This window comes from Oxyura jamaicensis, chromosome 4 (genome assembly GCF_011077185.1).
Source record: "Oxyura jamaicensis isolate SHBP4307 breed ruddy duck chromosome 4, BPBGC_Ojam_1.0, whole genome shotgun sequence".
Lineage (NCBI taxonomy): Eukaryota > Metazoa > Chordata > Aves > Anseriformes > Anatidae > Oxyura > Oxyura jamaicensis.
This window is the reverse complement of record NC_048896.1, coordinates 85,063,213-85,080,491: the sequence shown is the minus strand read 5'-3', so window position 1 is coordinate 85,080,491 and position 17,279 is coordinate 85,063,213. Positions and strand designations below refer to the sequence as shown.

The window sequence follows — 17,279 nt, the reverse complement described above, 5'->3', positions numbered from 1 at the left end:
TTCATTGGCATAAGCCTGTCAAAGTATCACAGAGATATGTGGCTTTTAATCTAATCTGAAACTGCACAGTTAGATAAGAGTTATTTTCCTTGTGTCAGGTAGCTGTTCAATTGTGTGTTAACTTAAACCCTACAAAAACCTCATATTCAAATATTAGCATTCAGTGAAGTTGCCGAATCAAAGATGGGGCTTCTGCAATAAAGTTCCCTGATTCTAGTCTTCTGCAGCAGGCTTCTCATTGCGATCTCAGTTCAGTCCTCAAAAGCTTTTAGAAGCAGGTGAAGATACTGTGTCACGGGTATGCCTCATGCCTGGCTAACACATTCTGGATTGAAACACCAGGAGTAGGCAGGACAGCATTTCTCATCCTAGGTTTCAGTCCATACTACTCCCCTTAGATGTGAAACATACTTTTTGTGGTAAATTTATAGAATCATAGAATCATTTAAGGTTGGAAAAAGACCTCCAAGATCATGGTCCTGTCCGGCCATTATAAGAGTTTGCGTTTTTTTTTTTGTTTTTTTGTTTTTTTTTTTTAAGTAAGAAGACTTTTAACTAGTAGCTAGAGATTGTAGAAGAGGAGGTTGATGCATTAACTCCTAATACTTAAAAATGTGTAATAACTGTATCATTAAAAATAAATAAATAAATCCACATACCATGGTGATGGAAAGACCATATAGTAAATAAGAGGGTGTCAAATTTTTGTGTGGCAAACCCTTTTGGGTCTTTCTGTATGCAATTAACATTGAAAAACCTGTGTGTCAAGAATCTTTACTGTGTGAAATTATTATGAGGTGAAACTCTTGTGCCTCACAATGACTTAGTACAGTAAATGCCAGAGTTTTTTAATAATTTGGAAAACAGGATATCACTAGAGATGGGGTGCTCATCCACTCATTATCGTTGTTTCCTGGTGTTTTCACTTCTGGAATCCTGCTGAGCAGGCACCTTTCAGAAACAAAATTCCTGAAGGATGTGCCGTCTCCAACTGGATCAATGCAGTCTGTTAAGGTTCTTTGAGAAGGCAACTTTTTTTTTTTTTGTCAAGTTTCGCCTTGATGAAAGGATAACTGTAATGCTAGTGGCACAGGAATAGCCAGAGCCTTTTTGTATTTTTATTTTCAAACAGTTTAAAGGCAAGAAACCTCCTGCAACTGCTAATGGGATCTCGGGAAAAGTGAGAACATTAAACAGCCAACCAAAGAAACCTGAGTCAGTGTCCTGTGTGAAGCGCACAGCATCCAGTAAGTATATCTCCTCACTGGTGCCACTGTGAATGCAGACATGAGGATACAAAAGGCAGCTGTCTTTTTGGCAGATGATAAAGAACCACTAAGTTTTAATTCAGTGGCTGAGAGACTAGGCAGGAGGTGCCCACCAAGATTTTGAATAGGAGATACTGTGTACATTGGTGACTCAGTGTTACTCCAGCCATGCCATGAGATAAAAGGTTGTTATGGGCAGAATGATAAATATGAAATGTGGCCCCGTGGCTGCAAAAAGTCATGAGAGCAGAAGGAAAAAAAATAAAATAAAATAAAATAAGATCAGTAATGATTCTTCATTTGAGGCAAAGAATAATTCTGTATTCCTGTTTAAGAGCATGATGAGAAGCTAGGAAAGATGTTAGAACATTATATTGTTCATAAGCAGAATTACTCTTATCTTTAATGAAAAAGAAAAAGGTACAACAAAATAATGAAGACAACTATAAAGCTCAAAAGCTTCCTTAGATGAGATTTCAATCCATAAACAGCAAATTCAGAACGTGGATTCTTCTGGGCAGGTAGATTGCCTGTAGGTAATATGAAAATATGCTTCCTGAGATGAAGGCTCAGTAAAGGAATTTTATAGGAAGAAAGGAATTTATGAGGAGAAACTTGTCTAATTTCCAATACTATAATTTTTAGCAATTAAAAAGAAGCCTAACAAGGATAGTTTTCTTTAAAGAAGAAGAGACAAAGAATGAGTTATAATTTTTAAGATATAGATTCCAAAATTTGGCTTCTGCTAATGAAGGAATGAACGTGGCTTTTTCAGCCCATGGTAATTTTTTAAGAAGTCGTGGATATAACTGGAACATGGGAAAGTTGGGTTAGCCTTTAGGAAAAAAAAAAAAAAAAAAAAAAAAAAAGTCTTTCTAACTGCACAGGTTATTTTGTACAGGAATAGGTTGTTTAAGTAAAGGCATCTCAGATGCTAAAGACCAATTAAAACTGGTTAGACAACTGTTGGTCAGGAATGGTTTAGGCGAGGTTTACTGCCTTTAAATATGCAGACTAACTGATCTGTGTGGTGACCTATTTCCTTTGAGTCTGCAGCTGGAGCACAGGTATAGAAGTGGCTGTGAAATAAATTAGAACACATATATGTGAGCCAGGAAAAGAAAGCATTTGTACGGAAAATTATAAAATAAAATAAAAGAAGAAGAAAGAAAGCTCTTAAGTAACATTGTCTTCTGTTCAGTCAGGTGAGAAAAGGTGTGTGTTTTAGGTACTTGAAATAGAAATGGGAGATAGGTAAAAATGGCAACCAAATTTTTCCTTTGACCACTCCCAATTAAAAATCAAGGGTTCAGAGATAAAGAGAAGCCTCTTTTTCTTTCTCTGAACTACAGAGAAGGGCAAGGCCATTTTTAAAAACCAATGTGGTATTTCTCATCTTTCACATATAAACCTAGAGAACAAACTGTGTGTCCCATAGCATTTCTGTAGCTGCACTTCAGAGTCGGCAGGAATCACAGACCTTCAAAAAAAGCCAGTGGAAGAGTGGTATTAAACTGGTTTCATGAAGTGCTTCTTGTGATGTTCAGACCTAGGGCATAGTTTGGGGTTTTAGTGTTAATTTAACCAAGTCACTGAGGCAGTGGGCTGCCTGAACAGCTGAGAAAGCATCTATGCAAAAACATCTATGCTACAAAAGCCTGATTAACCCAAAGTTAAATTGAGAAAACTAAAGTTTTTTCATGTGTCCCACTTTAACCTGTGATCAAAATTTGAATGGGAGCAGGCAGGAACCAACTGGATCAAATAAATAACTGCCATCTAATATGTACAGATGCAGAGCAGTATAAATATGGGAAGAATCGCGTGGAGGCAGATGCAAAGAGGCTACAGAGCAAAGAGGAGGAGCTGCTAAAGAAGAAGGAAGTGCTCCGGAATAGGCTGGCCCAGCTCCGAAAAGAAAGAAAAGATCTACGTGCTGCCATTGAAGTCAATGCTGGTATGAGGTGTTTTTTTCAGTAGGCTTAATTTCCCAGCCTTGCATTGTGTGATGAAGGCATGGAACTACATGAGGTTTGGCTTTGATGTTTACTATGCTCTGTAATATCTGTATTTGTTTTTTTATACTTATATACATACATAATGTATGAATATATGTGTGTATATATATGAATTGATGCGTATATACACATATATAAAAAGACGTTTAGATGTAGAGCTTAGGGATATGGTTTAGTGGGGACTGTTAGTGTTAGGTCAGAGGTTGGACTTGATGATCTTGAGGTCTCTTCCAACCTAGAAAATTCTGTGATTCTGTGATATATGTATACCAATGATATAACTGTGATGGGGACTTAAGACAAGCAGAACACATGAATAATTTTATTGTGACTAGCTTATTATGTTTTCATGACATGGGAGAATAACAAAATGAATACTGATTTGCAACTAGACTAGAAATCTAGGGAAGCAACCTGAAAAGAACGCATTTGGTTTCTGTTACTAGACTTTTTACATGGAAAAATGTTTTGTTTTTTTGCAGACTACACAACATTCTTGTGTAGTCATTTATTTTTTGAACCTTTGTTCTTTACCTTCTTAAAAAGAAAATATTTTTTTTAAGTGTCAGTTTAAGCTCATTGTTGAAATAACATTTTTGTGGATGACAGGCAAGAAGACCCAAGTGATTCTTGAAGACAAGTTAAAGAAGCTGGAAGAGGAATGTAAGGCAAAAGAGGCTGAGCGTGTAAACCTGGAGCTAGAACTCACTGAGGTGAAGGAGAGCCTTAAGAAAGCCTTGGCTGGTGGCATCACACTGGGCTTGGCTATTGAGCCCAAGTCAGGAACATCAAGCCCACAGGTATGCCAATCTACTGAATATGCAAACCCCAGTACCATGGGTTAGAAGGGCTCCAGCAAAATGGGTGTGAAGTGAGAGTTTTCAAAAAAAATTTGAAGCACAGGAAATAACAACAGAAATAATTATTTCCTTTCTGCGTTACTTGCATTCTTCACTTACATCTGATGCACTTTCTAGAGCAATGGGAGCAGGAAGACATGGGAACCACAGGTAGTATGTATGTAGCTATTATTTGTGTTACGATAATGCACAAAAGTTGATGCTTCATTGTCCTCAGTGTTTGCAAGAGCATAAACTGAGACATTGCTCCATCCCAAGGAAAGTTTTAAATGCACCAAATCATCATGCAGTGGCTGAGACTTGCTTGTTTTGGTTCCACTGTCACCCTTTGCGACATCTCACACATTCCTGATGGAGCGTGCAACCTCACTCATGCTATGGAGCTGTGTCTGAAGCAGCTGGGTAACTCTATAAGAGGGATCTAAGATAGATGTCAATTCCTCCCTATGACCCATTGTTATTATATGACAGAAAATGAACATTTATTTTCATCACAGAACACAGAATTTCTATTTTTTTCTTTTGTTCTAGCCCCATTTTCATTTATTCAATATTATCATGAGTATGATTTCTTTAAAAATAGTTTCTGCATTTCTAAGTCTAGATGAACAATACTGCCTGTGTGACTATTTGGAGGAAACTCAAGGTAGGGTTTTCACTCTTTATTAGTCTCCAATTTTCAAGCACCGAACTTTGGAAAACTCTCCAATCTCCAGTTGTGATACCAGTGATACTGAGTGCTCAATACCTGTGAACAGTGCAGCAGCTTTGAAGCGACCACCTTCATCAAATAATTCTCCATGTCGAGGCCATGTACTTCGAAAAGCAAAGGTGAGAAGACATGTAGCTTTCTTTCTCTGTCCTTCTTACTTTTTATTTTTTTTTAATAAAATGTCTTATTTTCATGTAGAGGGACAGAGGTAGAGAGAGAGGAAGATAGGTTCCTTCTGTTTCTGTCGGTAAAATTTAGGTTTAAAAAGAGACTGTACAATATTTAGATTATTTGTATTACTTTATAAATACTGAATGCTTGTCCTCCAGTCAGGGTTGTTTTCGGGGAGTTGTCTCCAGAAGAACTGATAAGTACTTTGACAGACAGATTTAGTTCTACTTCCCTCTCTTTCCCTGTTTTTCTCTGCTCCTTTATAAATTTAATTTGCAAAGTAAGTGGTCTGTGGTGTAGACAGTCCATCCAAAATCCACTAAGTTATACTAACCAGTATAGCTGAAAAGTGGCTGAAAAGTTATAGTAAGTGTTCTGATGCAACACATTTTCAGGTTTGGTATTTGCTAGCTGACACAAAACAGGATGGTTCTGCATTACGGTAATTGAAAGTGCATTATGCAATTTAACTACTCTTAATGTACATTTCAAGTAGAAATTAATTTAATATAATCTCACAAGTACCAGGCTGAAGTTTGCATTCTTGTTGTATTGTTACAGGTTTTTTTGTTGTTTTGTTTTGTTTTTTAATTTTTGTGCTCTACATTCAATGAGATTTGCATGACCATTCTTGTGGGCTAAATTTGCCAGCAACATAGGCATGTGGGCAGCATATAACCAAGGGTGACAGCAATAGCTCTGCCCCGAGCTGTTGTTGATTTAGTAGTTCATTTCAAATTGTAATTATAAGCAATAATACTCTTAGACATCTGTCTTCTTTGCAGTTCCTTTTTTTTTCTCAGAATAAAATACTCTGCAAGATAGGGATTTTTAAAATATCTTTTGTTAAAAGCAGTTACAGTCTTCATTGATAATACACATTTACAGTGATAAATGTCAGGCATAAGCCTGGCACCTAAATGTACTAGATTATAAAACATCATCAGCTCACCAAATGATTTGATTTTATGACACATCCTGGTTTCTCCCTGTGTCTCTCCCAGCCTCGGTTAAGCTCTCTGCATTGCCCAAGCCATTAATTAATTCTCGTGCTGTACCTTATGTGAGCACTTCCCCACCCACCTTCTGCAGTTTCCTTCCTCTTTTCCATGGTCATCAATGGCATTTTCTGTCATTTAAGTCGGATAACAATAATTAAACTGGGAGTAATTAGTTTCAGTTCTATTTAACTTTGAAGTTTGATTCTTCTGTTTCAAACCTGACGAAGGATTCATGTAATCTGAAGCTTATCTTTGTATTCCATTTATGCTATAATTTGTCCCATATAATCTCTAACTATACATTTAGTCTTAGATTTGCATGTTAGCACAGCATTACTGGTAAAATATGGTCTAGCAGTTAGAGCACAGACCTGACAAAAGGGAGCGTGGATTTGTTTCAGACGTGCTGCAGACTACACAGGCATATTTAATCTTTAGAGTTGAAGAAACCTGGGCACTATAAAAGCCTGAAAAAAAATGATGTAAAGAATACCTTGCAGCTGTAGTTAATTTTTGTGAGCAACTTGCACCATACAGGAAGCATCCTGCTGTGATGTTTGATATCGCTACACGCATGATATTTTGGTCAAGTCCTTTTGTACAGCAATCTTGCATATAAAATCAGGCTAATCTGAAAGGCTATGGAGCTACTAAGTGTATTTCCTACCCTGGGAAAAATAACTCAGACTATCCAATTCAGCTTTAACAGCTTTTTCCTAAAAACCTCATGCACTAAATATTAACGGTGAAATTTTGCTGAATTAGACGGTGCAACCCAAGCTGTGCTCAGCCCATTCGCAAGGAGCAGCAGCCAAATCCTGCCATCAGGTATGCATCTGCAGCACACCCGCCCTTCAGTGGGAGTTAAATGTGCATATGTGAGGGTGGAATTTGGCTCTCAATTCTTTTGGCCTTTTGCAGTTATGAGTGAGCCCAGGCCTTATAGATGTGGCTAAACAAAGGGAGTCGCACGTGAGTATCCCAGAGCAGAACTTACTTGGCTCTTGGTGCATGACTGTCAGTGCAATGTGTGGGAGTGAAACGGATTTCATGTCCATGCTAATGCTTGTGTGTTCAGCAACTGGCAAATCGCCCACTGTTATGGTTGTATAAGCATTCAAAATGCCCTTTATTCCTCCTTTTCCTCTCCACTATGCATTTAAATGCACCAAATGCCTCCTTTCTCACTCCATCCTTGCACCCAGGATGCTGAGCTTGTCACCAGTCACCCTTTTGTTCGCAGCCACCCTCTTGGCACTGTTGTGCTCAGCAGCCCTGAGCACTGCACCCTTCTCTGCTGGGGCAGCTGCTGCTGCAGAACGTGTGCACTGTCCAGCCTGCTGTGTTAGAGCTGTGTGGCAGAGTGCTGCCCCCAGGGGGGTGTTCTACTCCAGCAGAAATCTCTCCAGATGCATCACCATGAGAGGGGAATACAGAGGGAAGTAAGAAGACAGATCTAGGGATAAATCTGAAAGCAGCAACAAGGTGGTTGAGTACTTAAGACAAACACTGTACATATGTATGCATACACTTATCTGGATATTTTTTTTTTTTTTAACTTTTCTCGTAACATCTGTGTTTTAATGTTTTTTGTTTGTTTGTTTTTAAGAAAGTATATTTTTCAGCAGTCAGAACAATTTTTTAACCGTGATTTCAATAATCTACTGTGTTGGCAATGGGGACTCTAACTAAAATGTAGAACATGGCAGTTTGCATTAGCATTGTGAGTTAAGTAAAATACTCCCAATATCCTTGCTGTGCAAGAATAAAGTGACCATTTAAGTGTGTTTCATAGGTCAAATGACTTTCTAAAATCAATTTTTTTATGTGTAGCAAGAAGACTGCAGTGATTGCATCTAATTTGTTTTTCAAAACTGTTGGATTGGTGAAGGTCAGCAGCTTCCATTTTGCTCATGTTTGGTGCTTGGAAAAGAAAATGAGCATTCCTGGTTTCCCAGCTCTCATTCAGTCTGTCAATGTTGACTTAAACATTCTTTCATTGACTTGAACCTGCTGGAGCAACGGAAACAAAGGAGATGTTCCTTCTGCACCTGCAGAAACTGCTGCTTTCAAGGCTTATTTAACACATCTTTAAAAAAAATTCTCTTCCCACTTGCTCAGCCAAAGACTTCCTTTAGAGCTTTGGCAGCAAAGACTTAGAGAATATACATTTAGCTTCCTTTTCAAAGTAATCTAGAGTTCACCAATCCTGTGTTTTAAATTTGGGCTTACCATAATTTAAAGCGCTAATTGAATACTTAAAAATGCATTATATCTTAATAGATGGGAAAAAAAAAAAAAAAAAAAAGATTTAAAAATACTAAACTGTTCTATACCTGCTCTAAACCTACTATTTTTTTTCTTGCATTGCTAAAATCACTGACTGTGAGTTTAGTGGTGCTTTACAATGGTTGAAGAGGTGTCACGGTCATGCAGCTGTTCAGGCAAACTAATGCTTTTACTGCTTTCAGCAGCAGAAACAGATATTTACATACATAAGTAACAGTTTTCAGCTAGAGCTCTTAAATAGTGTGGAATGGGTGTTAAACTCAGGAATTCGGCTTGGGAGCCAACTTAACAGGCTGCCTGCAGAGTATCTCTGCAGAGTCGATGGGTGGGAGAGGAATTTGTAGACCTCAGTTCCTGGCTAGGAGCAGCTGTGGAATTGCTCCACAGAGATTATTTCAGTGAGAGGCCAGCTCCTTTGGCGCTTCTTTATTTCCTGATCTCTGTATGGATGTGTTTAAGGGAGTTGGTACATCATGCGTGTCCTAGGCTCCTTCACATCCTCCTTCACATCTTCTGATGTAATATGAGGAAGTACTGTAAATATCACCCAAGTCAATAGCCACAAGTTTCCTTAAATGAGGTGTTTAGCTATAGCAATCTCATAGTGACTTTTCACTTCTGTGGCAGAAGAAATGGCAATAGCGATACCTTTCTCTGAAATACATGGGTGAAAGCATTACAGATCACATGCTTTGCTGTAGGTGGTCAGTGTCATCTGCAGTTAACAGGCAGAGAAACCGAGGGATGGAAAAGTAAAGGGATTTCTTAAATTCAATGAGCAATAGGTCAACTTGGATTCTGTATATGGGAAACAAATGCAGTGTTAACTAACTTGTTTTACTTTATGCTGCCTGTAAACCTCTCTTTTTAGCCATAATTCATGCTTATCAGGAATTTTACAGTAAAAAATGGAAGAGTATGTAAGAGTAAAACAACTTGGTGTCAGCTATGAGAGATATTGAGTGTTTACTTCTCTCTCACATATGTAACTTAGAAAGCCCTAGAAAGTACTAGAAAAAAGTTGCCATATGTAGTTTCAGAGGGGTGGAGGCTGTGCACAGACCGTATCAGGACATACTTATTAACGTTCCCTAACTAATTTGTGGGCAGATGGCTGGATCCAGTAGTCAATGGAAACACTGTTACTGACCTCAGCTGGTTTTGGCTTAGCAGATCTGATGACATCAGTGAAATATCTTGATTTCTCTAACATTTTCCATATCTTTCTTTCCCCCTTCCAGGAATGGGAGATGAAAAATGGAACATAAGTATAGCAAAACCACTCACTTTCCATAAAGGCCTTACCTATTATGGACCAAGACATAGGCTGCAAAAGATTCATCCAAAAAGTGGTATCAAGTGATACGCCATAAGAGGTTCTGTAATTCTGTTAAGTTAATGGTAGCTTGGCGCTAATTTGCCTGTATTCCCTCTACTGTATTGCTGTGTAACTATGTGTGCCCCTTTTTATTACCTGTAACTATTTATTTCCAACTTCATTGGTAACGAAAATGAAAACCAAAAAGCAAACCAACCATAGTAAGTAAAAAGAGGCATATAGTTGCAATTGAAAGTTTACTTTGCTGAAACAGTATAGACCAGCAATGTTAAGTACATTGCATCAGATGGCCTGAACAGAACTGAAGACCAGTGTGTTCTTTAAGAATGATGTAAAATCATTTCAGATATGCGCTCTTGCAGGGTAATACTGCCTTGGAGAGCTCTGCTTGCCACAGAAGTTGCTGAGCCAAGGCTTGCTCATTAGCAGTCACGCTGCTGTCCATGTGGTAAAAGAAAACTGAAGAAATGTGTTCACGGGGTTGTTCATGACATTCTTGAACTGAGAAGTCAGGAGCTCTTCATTGCCACTGGCCTCAATGGCAGTGAGAAACAGTAGAATGACACAACTCAGCTGTGAAGAGTTCTCTGATACTTTTTAAGACAGTTGCTTTTGTCATTGGAAGATAAAAAGCTGCCATACTTTGAAAAAAAAAATGCATTTTAGTACATTCTCTTTATTCTGAAGCACCAGTCATTTTCAAAGGTCATGTTGTCAAGCAATGATTTGTTCCTGACTTTTTTAAATGGCAAACAGGTATTTTTAGATATTGCTTCTTTTCTATACTTTTTTGAAAAATAAAAATAATTGAAATTAATCAACAGATAATGGCAACTCAGAATAGCTTATGTGGTCAGTCTTTTTTTTTTTTTTAATAATATAGTATTGTTAAACTTGAGTTATAGAACACTGCTGTACTTAGTTTCCTTCGTCTTTTCAGACCTCAGCTATTATTTTTGAGGAAGACGAGACTGAAAGGAAGATAATTTTAAGGCTCTTTTTATAAACCTTTTTACAAGGAATTGGGGATTTTTCAGACAGGAGTCCATTTCTGTTTACTAGGAAAATGTGTCTTGCATTTTAGTCTGTAAAATTGTAGATATCTGTTCATCTTTGTCTTTATCTATGTCACTCCTGCAAAGTTATGTGCAGCAAAGTGCCAGCTGAAGTCCTTCAAAATCTTAAGATTGGCTTAAAAAAATCAGGAGAGAGGAAAAAAATATATAATGAGTTGGGTTCTTTTAATTTATTCTCTGTGGTTTTTTTTTAAGCCTTTGGAGAGCTTTCAATCACATTCTCAAGATTTTTCTCCTCAACTGAGGATTAGAAAATTACTTTAATTAAAAAAAAAAAATACTACTCATATTTTAAGATAATCAGAGATGTTAGTGCTGGAATCTTGATAATTACTTAAGTCTTGCAAGTAAAATCACAGAGGTTGGCAATACAGTAGTTATCAGGGATCAAATCCTGTTATGGTCCAGAGATCCTGTTATGGACACCAAAGGACTTCCCGAAGGAACTGTTAGGATTGGCAAGCCCAGAGCCCCAGCACAGAGCTATCAGAAAGAGCCAGCACTTAGCAGCTCCCCCAAATCAGGTATATGCCAAGTGGTTTTGAAAAGCATGTCCATAATGGTGCAGACAGAAGTGCTAAATCCTGTTCCCAAATGTGCCAGGCATCGCATTGACCCTTAGCAGAGGAGAAATGGGGTCCAAGATTGCAAAAGGCTCTTTGCTTCCTGGGACTGTGCATTGTACAAAGTGCTGCAGGAATGCAAATACTATAGAGAAGCAAGTGTCAGTGTGGTTTTCATCGAAAACGATTTTTTTGTATTATTGTCAGTCATCTGCTTACTTATTACTATAAGCGGAGGGCACATTCTATGCTATATGACTATGGACTAAACACTACCAAGTTCCCCAAAATATTAGCAGAAACAAATCTGAAGCAAAAGTAAGTTCATTTAGGCTTTTTATTTCAAATTAAGTTATTTATTTGTATATTTCAATAAATATTTAATTTATATCTGTACATATTTATGATGCAAATTAGGCTTCTAGTAAACATTTGCAAGGATGTAACAGTTGCCATTAAGAAGTGGTCCCGCATCGAGTAATGCGGAGTAATCAAAAGCCAAATTCCTTTGAGTCAGTCTTATTTACCTAATATAAGCATTGTATCTTCCATCCCCTTTCGCCCATCCGCCTGCAGAGGCTCCTTAAAGCCACTTCCTCACCCCATACTGTATAGTTGCATGTCTCTAATGGTAACATTGCAATTAGCCTTTAGTGACATGTCTATTCTTTGTAATGGCCAAGGTTTTCAAAGGAGGAAACAAATAAAAACCCTCTAGAAATAATCTCTCAATGGACCACATCCAGTGCTGTGAAATATGTTCCATTTTTTTAATAGTACTGTTGCTGTGAAATTTTTGTGAAAAGCAACAGAGCTTGTATTTTCAATGTTTTCAGGATTTCAGGGTCACCAGGCAAAGTCAGTAATAGAGCAGTATGACTTTTTTTAAATGAAATTTATTGTATTTTAAACCATTGCATTTCTATGTCTTTTGAGAAAATGTTACACTTGTGCTTCCTCAACAAACTCCTGTTACTATACCAGGTGCTTTTTTATTTTTATTTTTTTAATGGGTGATGCTTTTTTAAAAAACAGATCATAATCTTAGGGGATTAAAATTTTTTTTTTTTTTTTTTTTTTTTAATGAGATGATTGTGGCAATTTGAGTTTTGAAATGGATAATACTTAATTTAGTATCTCTTTTTATTATCATTTAAGACACTTTCAAACTAATTGGCCCAGGCTGTGTGTTGTAAGATAATGTTCTCATATTAAGAATGTAATTATTTCCTTATTGTATTTTTTAAAAAACAAAATCATATTTAAAAATTTCTGTGAAAAAAGCATGAAAGAAACATGAAAAAAGTTTTTGTTTTATTTTTGTTATTGGATATGTTGGCAGTGCCCATTATAATTGACTGTAAATATAGTCTTTCTACTGTATTTCTCAATGTATTTAATATTTTTGGCACACATTCATGGAAACTTCTGTAAAAAAAAAAAAAAAAAAAAAGTCCAAAACAGACCCACCTACAAATGTGTGTCTTAGTAGCTTCAACTAACTTTATGCCTTTCTAGTTTATTCTTCAGGAAGTCTTGCAGAGTGTGGAAAAAAAAAGACTGGCACCTGCTAGGTGCGACAGATACAAGACCATTATTAATAGTTACCTGTCATAAATAAAAGAAGTATTTGCATTGTTGTTTCTTGTTATTTGAAAATACAAAAAAAAAAGTATATAAAAAAGTATATAAAAGTATACATATTTCGTGTCACTTTTGTCTCCAATAAACTGTGCATTTTTTCTTCAACTTGAATACACTATATCTAAAAAATGGCAGTTCAATGCATTTAGCACTCATAGCAGAAGGTACTGTTTATCTAGTGTCACTATCTGTTTGCTTAGATGTCAAACCAATTAATAAATAACATAGTGTACATTTTTATGTACATTGATAAAAATTACCCCTGAGAAATTAAAGTAGATCAGAATCAGACTGCACTAATTATCAGGCAAGATAACTGTGATTATAGCAATTCCTTATAGATGACTGAAAGATGAGATTGCATAATAATGTGCCATAAGTATTCCTTGTTGCATTTCCTAGATTTAGCTCTCACCACCACCACACTAAAGTTATTACTGAATGACAAGTTTAAGTAGAAAATACATTTCATCTTACTAAATTCATGGAAGCAGCCTAATTGGTTTCCTTTCTGTACTCACAACCTCCTTGACCTAAGGAGAAAAAGATGGTTCGTGTATGTTAAACATGTCATGGTGATTTAACTAATAAGAATTGTTACTAGTAGACACAGCTTTTTGTCTACTTAATCAAGGCTTGTAACATTTCACTACCCTTCATGCAATTAAAAAGCCTTCCACCTCAAAAGCAAAGCAAATTATTAATATTTCTCTAGAGAAAGTAAGAATTTTTGTTTGTAGAAAAGATATATAGGAAAAATTGTATATACATATTTTATATAAGATATATTTATTTAGAATAGTTGTAGTATATAATATATACTATTATTACAGTATAGTAATATATAAATAAAAATCAGAAAATGAATATCTTAAGTTACTTAGGCTCATGGCCTAAAAATGCCTTATAAACAAACTTAGTGGTGTTTTTTATTTAAACTGCATTTAATATTGTGTCTATATAGTTGCATACCAAAGGCATTAAATAATGTGAAAGACTTCACCAACACCTTAGCTTACTCCATTGAGGCACCAAAATTATAATTATTGCAGTGCTTTAATGTTAGATTCTTTATTAGCTCCACAACCTTTTCTAAAAAAAAAATGCCTGAAATTTGAGAACCATCAGACATCACTTTTACACTGGGATGTCATTAGTCATGAAGTGCTAAGAGGTCTGTGAAGCTGTTAAAAAGCATCTAGGAAAATAACATTCTGGTTGGATTTTTCAATACACTTTTGACAAGGTCTATCACAAAGGAATCTTAAATAACTAATGGATAAAAGGAAAAAGCTTAGTAGGATAAATAACTGGTTGGTATAAAAAAAGAAGAAAATAAAAATAATAATAAAAAAAAAGAAAAATTACACAAATTCTTTTTTTTTTTTTTTCCACTAGCCCTGAGCCTTGGGATCCCACAAGGTTGTGCTTTGGGCCTTGTGCATATCAGAATATTCAGAACTAACTAACTAACTAAAAAAAAAAAAAAAAAAAAAAAAAGTGAGATGCAAACTTTTTCATCTGCCAAAGGTAAGAAAAGATAAACAATTCTGCAAAATAACCCAGATAAACAATTCCGCAAAATAACCCAGATAACTGAGTGCTGACATAGCTCTGACTACACCCAAAGATGATCATGGATCATAAATAGGTCCAAGAAAATATCCATGTATTGCATAGTAACAATGATAATGATAACAAAACAACCAGCAAATACCCTGTGGTCTAAAACACAGCACAGAGTTCTAGACCCTGCCTAGTTGAGACATATCTAATATCACAACATATGCTGTCAGCAGCAAAACATCTTCAGCTGTAGCAATATGTCATACAGGCACCACATGACCCCATGACAAAGACGAAGATAACACACAACTGCTGTGCACAAGAACTTGCACAAAGTGGTAAAAGAAGAAAAACATTCTGATATCTCCACTGACTTCTTTAGGATTTAACCAAAGTCTGGACACTGAATGGCATAAGTAGATATATTGGTGATGGTACAAGAGCAAGAGAGACCTCTCCATGCAGGGTAAAATATTGATATTAAAATGAAATCCAAAGGGGGAAAAAGATAAGGGATTCTTCTGAAGAAATCTGGAGGAGGGGGAGGAATATGTTAGAAGGTTATAAAAAATTGAACCAGAAAGAGAACGTGACTAGGGAATGAAATAGTCTGTGTCACTAATAGTACAAACTCACAGGGTACCAAAATTCATGGGGCAGGTTCAAACTACACAGAGGTACTTTCCCTCATTGCGTGATTCAGCTGTAGAACTCATTGCCACAATGTTATGGATGCTAAAAGCTTATACAGGCCATAACAATAGAGAAAATTCATGGCAGAAAAGAATGACTTAAGGCTATTTGACACAAAGCTACCACAAACTACCAGCTCTGCTGCAGAGGTCCAGCTCCACAGTAAATGGAAGCTGGAAGCACACACTGGGTAAGTATTGTATGCTTCCTCTCCTTCCCCTGCCATATTCCTATTGATAAATGAGGCTGGTTTCTCTCAGAAATGACTATTTAATTTTTCCAACCACTAGTTACAAAAACATTCTTTCCTATAAAATAATGTATTATATTCTTTTCAATCTGATTTTTAATGCAAACATCTGTCTCAAGATCAAGACAATGCAACATTATTGCTTCAGAATATATTAGATAATTGAAATAATTAGAGGAAAGATATTGCTCCTCAGTGAGCTCTCCTGATGTCAGGGAAATAATTTTCCTATTAGATTTTGCTTCACATGGTAGAGTTATTACTACATGGTCTCAAGATGAACATATGTGAAAAGCTTCATTCCTGGTTTCATTATTAATTTTTCAAGAGACTGATAACTGCTGTCACTGAATTATTGATTGGAATTACTACTTTTTTAACATTTTTTTTAGCATGTACTATTTTTTATTTATTTATTTATTTATTGAGTTGAGAAAGGACCCTTTTATCATCTTAAAAATATACTGAGCAGCATTTGCAGCATTTTGCATCATCTTCTGAAAACCATGAAGGTCAGACTATAGTAACATTTTCACCACAGCAGCTGGAATCATATAAAAGCAAAGTATCTTTCATGGCATAAATCACACACTTAAAAAAAAAAATAAAAAAAAATCAGTCTCCTAATGGAAAACAGGAAAAAATATTGGCTGATGTTTGTGACTCAGAAGTTTTATTACAGAGACATAATTCATAATGATGTTGAAACCAGCTAGACTTCAAAATAACATAGCAATTAATATAGCTTTGAGGAGGACAGCAAAGAAAACAGAAGTGAAGTGATTATCTTATCCTTTTTCCATAGAAATTGGTTTGTGAAGTAAAGAAGCCCTTTAGGTTAAATGTTGGCAAGTTTCTTGAGGTTGGCTCATTTACGGGAGCGTCTTGTCTCTGCCTGTTCTCACTCCTGTCATTCCAAAGCAGAAGCTTTCCTCTGAAAGAGCTTGTGGAACATCATTAAAAATAAGAGGGTTTGGGGCTTCTTTTGGTTTTGTTTTTATTTATATCAGAGCATGGAATTTGGAAAATGAAACACAATCACTTGAGATTTAACAGGCTGCATTTTTTTTAGTGATAGATTGCAGTTTAAAGTCTCAGCTAGCCACAATATAGGATTAGAGAAATTGAAATGGCAATCATCAAAATGCCTTCAAACTGAGACACTCAAGGAGGGGAAGCCTCAAGCTCATTTCTGAACCCAGCCTTACATTTAGCAGGATGTGCCATGGGGTAGGATCCCATACCCCATCCTGCACGGCTCCTCTGCTTTGTCTTTTGGCAGTGACCATCTGAAAGTGCTAAACGAGGACAGAGCATTCACCCTAAGAACATTAAGTTTAAATTTATATATATATATATATATATATATATATATATTTCCCTTTCAGTCGTTAGTTTTTTTCCCTTTCAGTTTGGTTTTTATTTTACCAGCTTCAGGATTTCACTGGGACAGCCAATCTACAGAGCAGCAACCACCTATCAGGAAAACCAAAACTGTATTGCAGTGGTAAATCTGAGCTAAGTCTGTAGCAGGCCTCCAGGTTTTAAACCAGGAAGGAATTTCCATATTGCAGGGCTGCACAGCATATTCTGGCCTTAGAAGTGCAGTGACCTTAACAAAGAAAGACTGTTCTCGCTAGGATCAGTCACAAGAGAGCACTTTGAGAGCTGGGGCCAAAACCATGCATACAGCTAGCTCAAGGACAGGTTTGGATTTGCAGACCCTTCAATTCTGTAAGGAGGATGCAACTCCTACATAGCACAGGCAGGAAGTGAGTGGGATAAAGAAAAGTCAATACAGGTAATAAAGAAAAAAGGAGTAAATAAGG

General features: G+C 36.4%; 1 protein-coding gene across 6 annotated transcripts in view; it reads left to right on the top strand.

The window, feature by feature from the left end:
- The window catches only part of AFAP1 (actin filament associated protein 1), a 120,257-nt gene extending 107,337 nt beyond the window's left edge, over window positions 1-12,920 (top strand). For 2 of the 6 annotated variants that reach the window (XR_004750284.1, XR_004750285.1), the window contains 6 exons: window positions 1,133-1,247; window positions 3,061-3,225; window positions 3,896-4,086; window positions 4,816-4,977; window positions 6,796-7,002; window positions 9,561-12,920. Coding sequence is in view for 4 of the 6 variants with exons in the window: in XM_035324338.1 (XP_035180229.1) it covers window positions 1,133-1,247; window positions 3,061-3,225; window positions 3,896-4,086; window positions 4,816-4,977; window positions 6,796-6,858; window positions 6,952-6,957 (702 nt within the window). In the remaining 2 variants the exon portion in view is untranslated. The other 4 variants (XM_035324342.1, XM_035324341.1, XM_035324338.1 and 1 more) reach the window with 3 other exon arrangements.
- The last annotated feature ends 4,359 nt before the right edge of the window (window positions 12,921-17,279 follow it).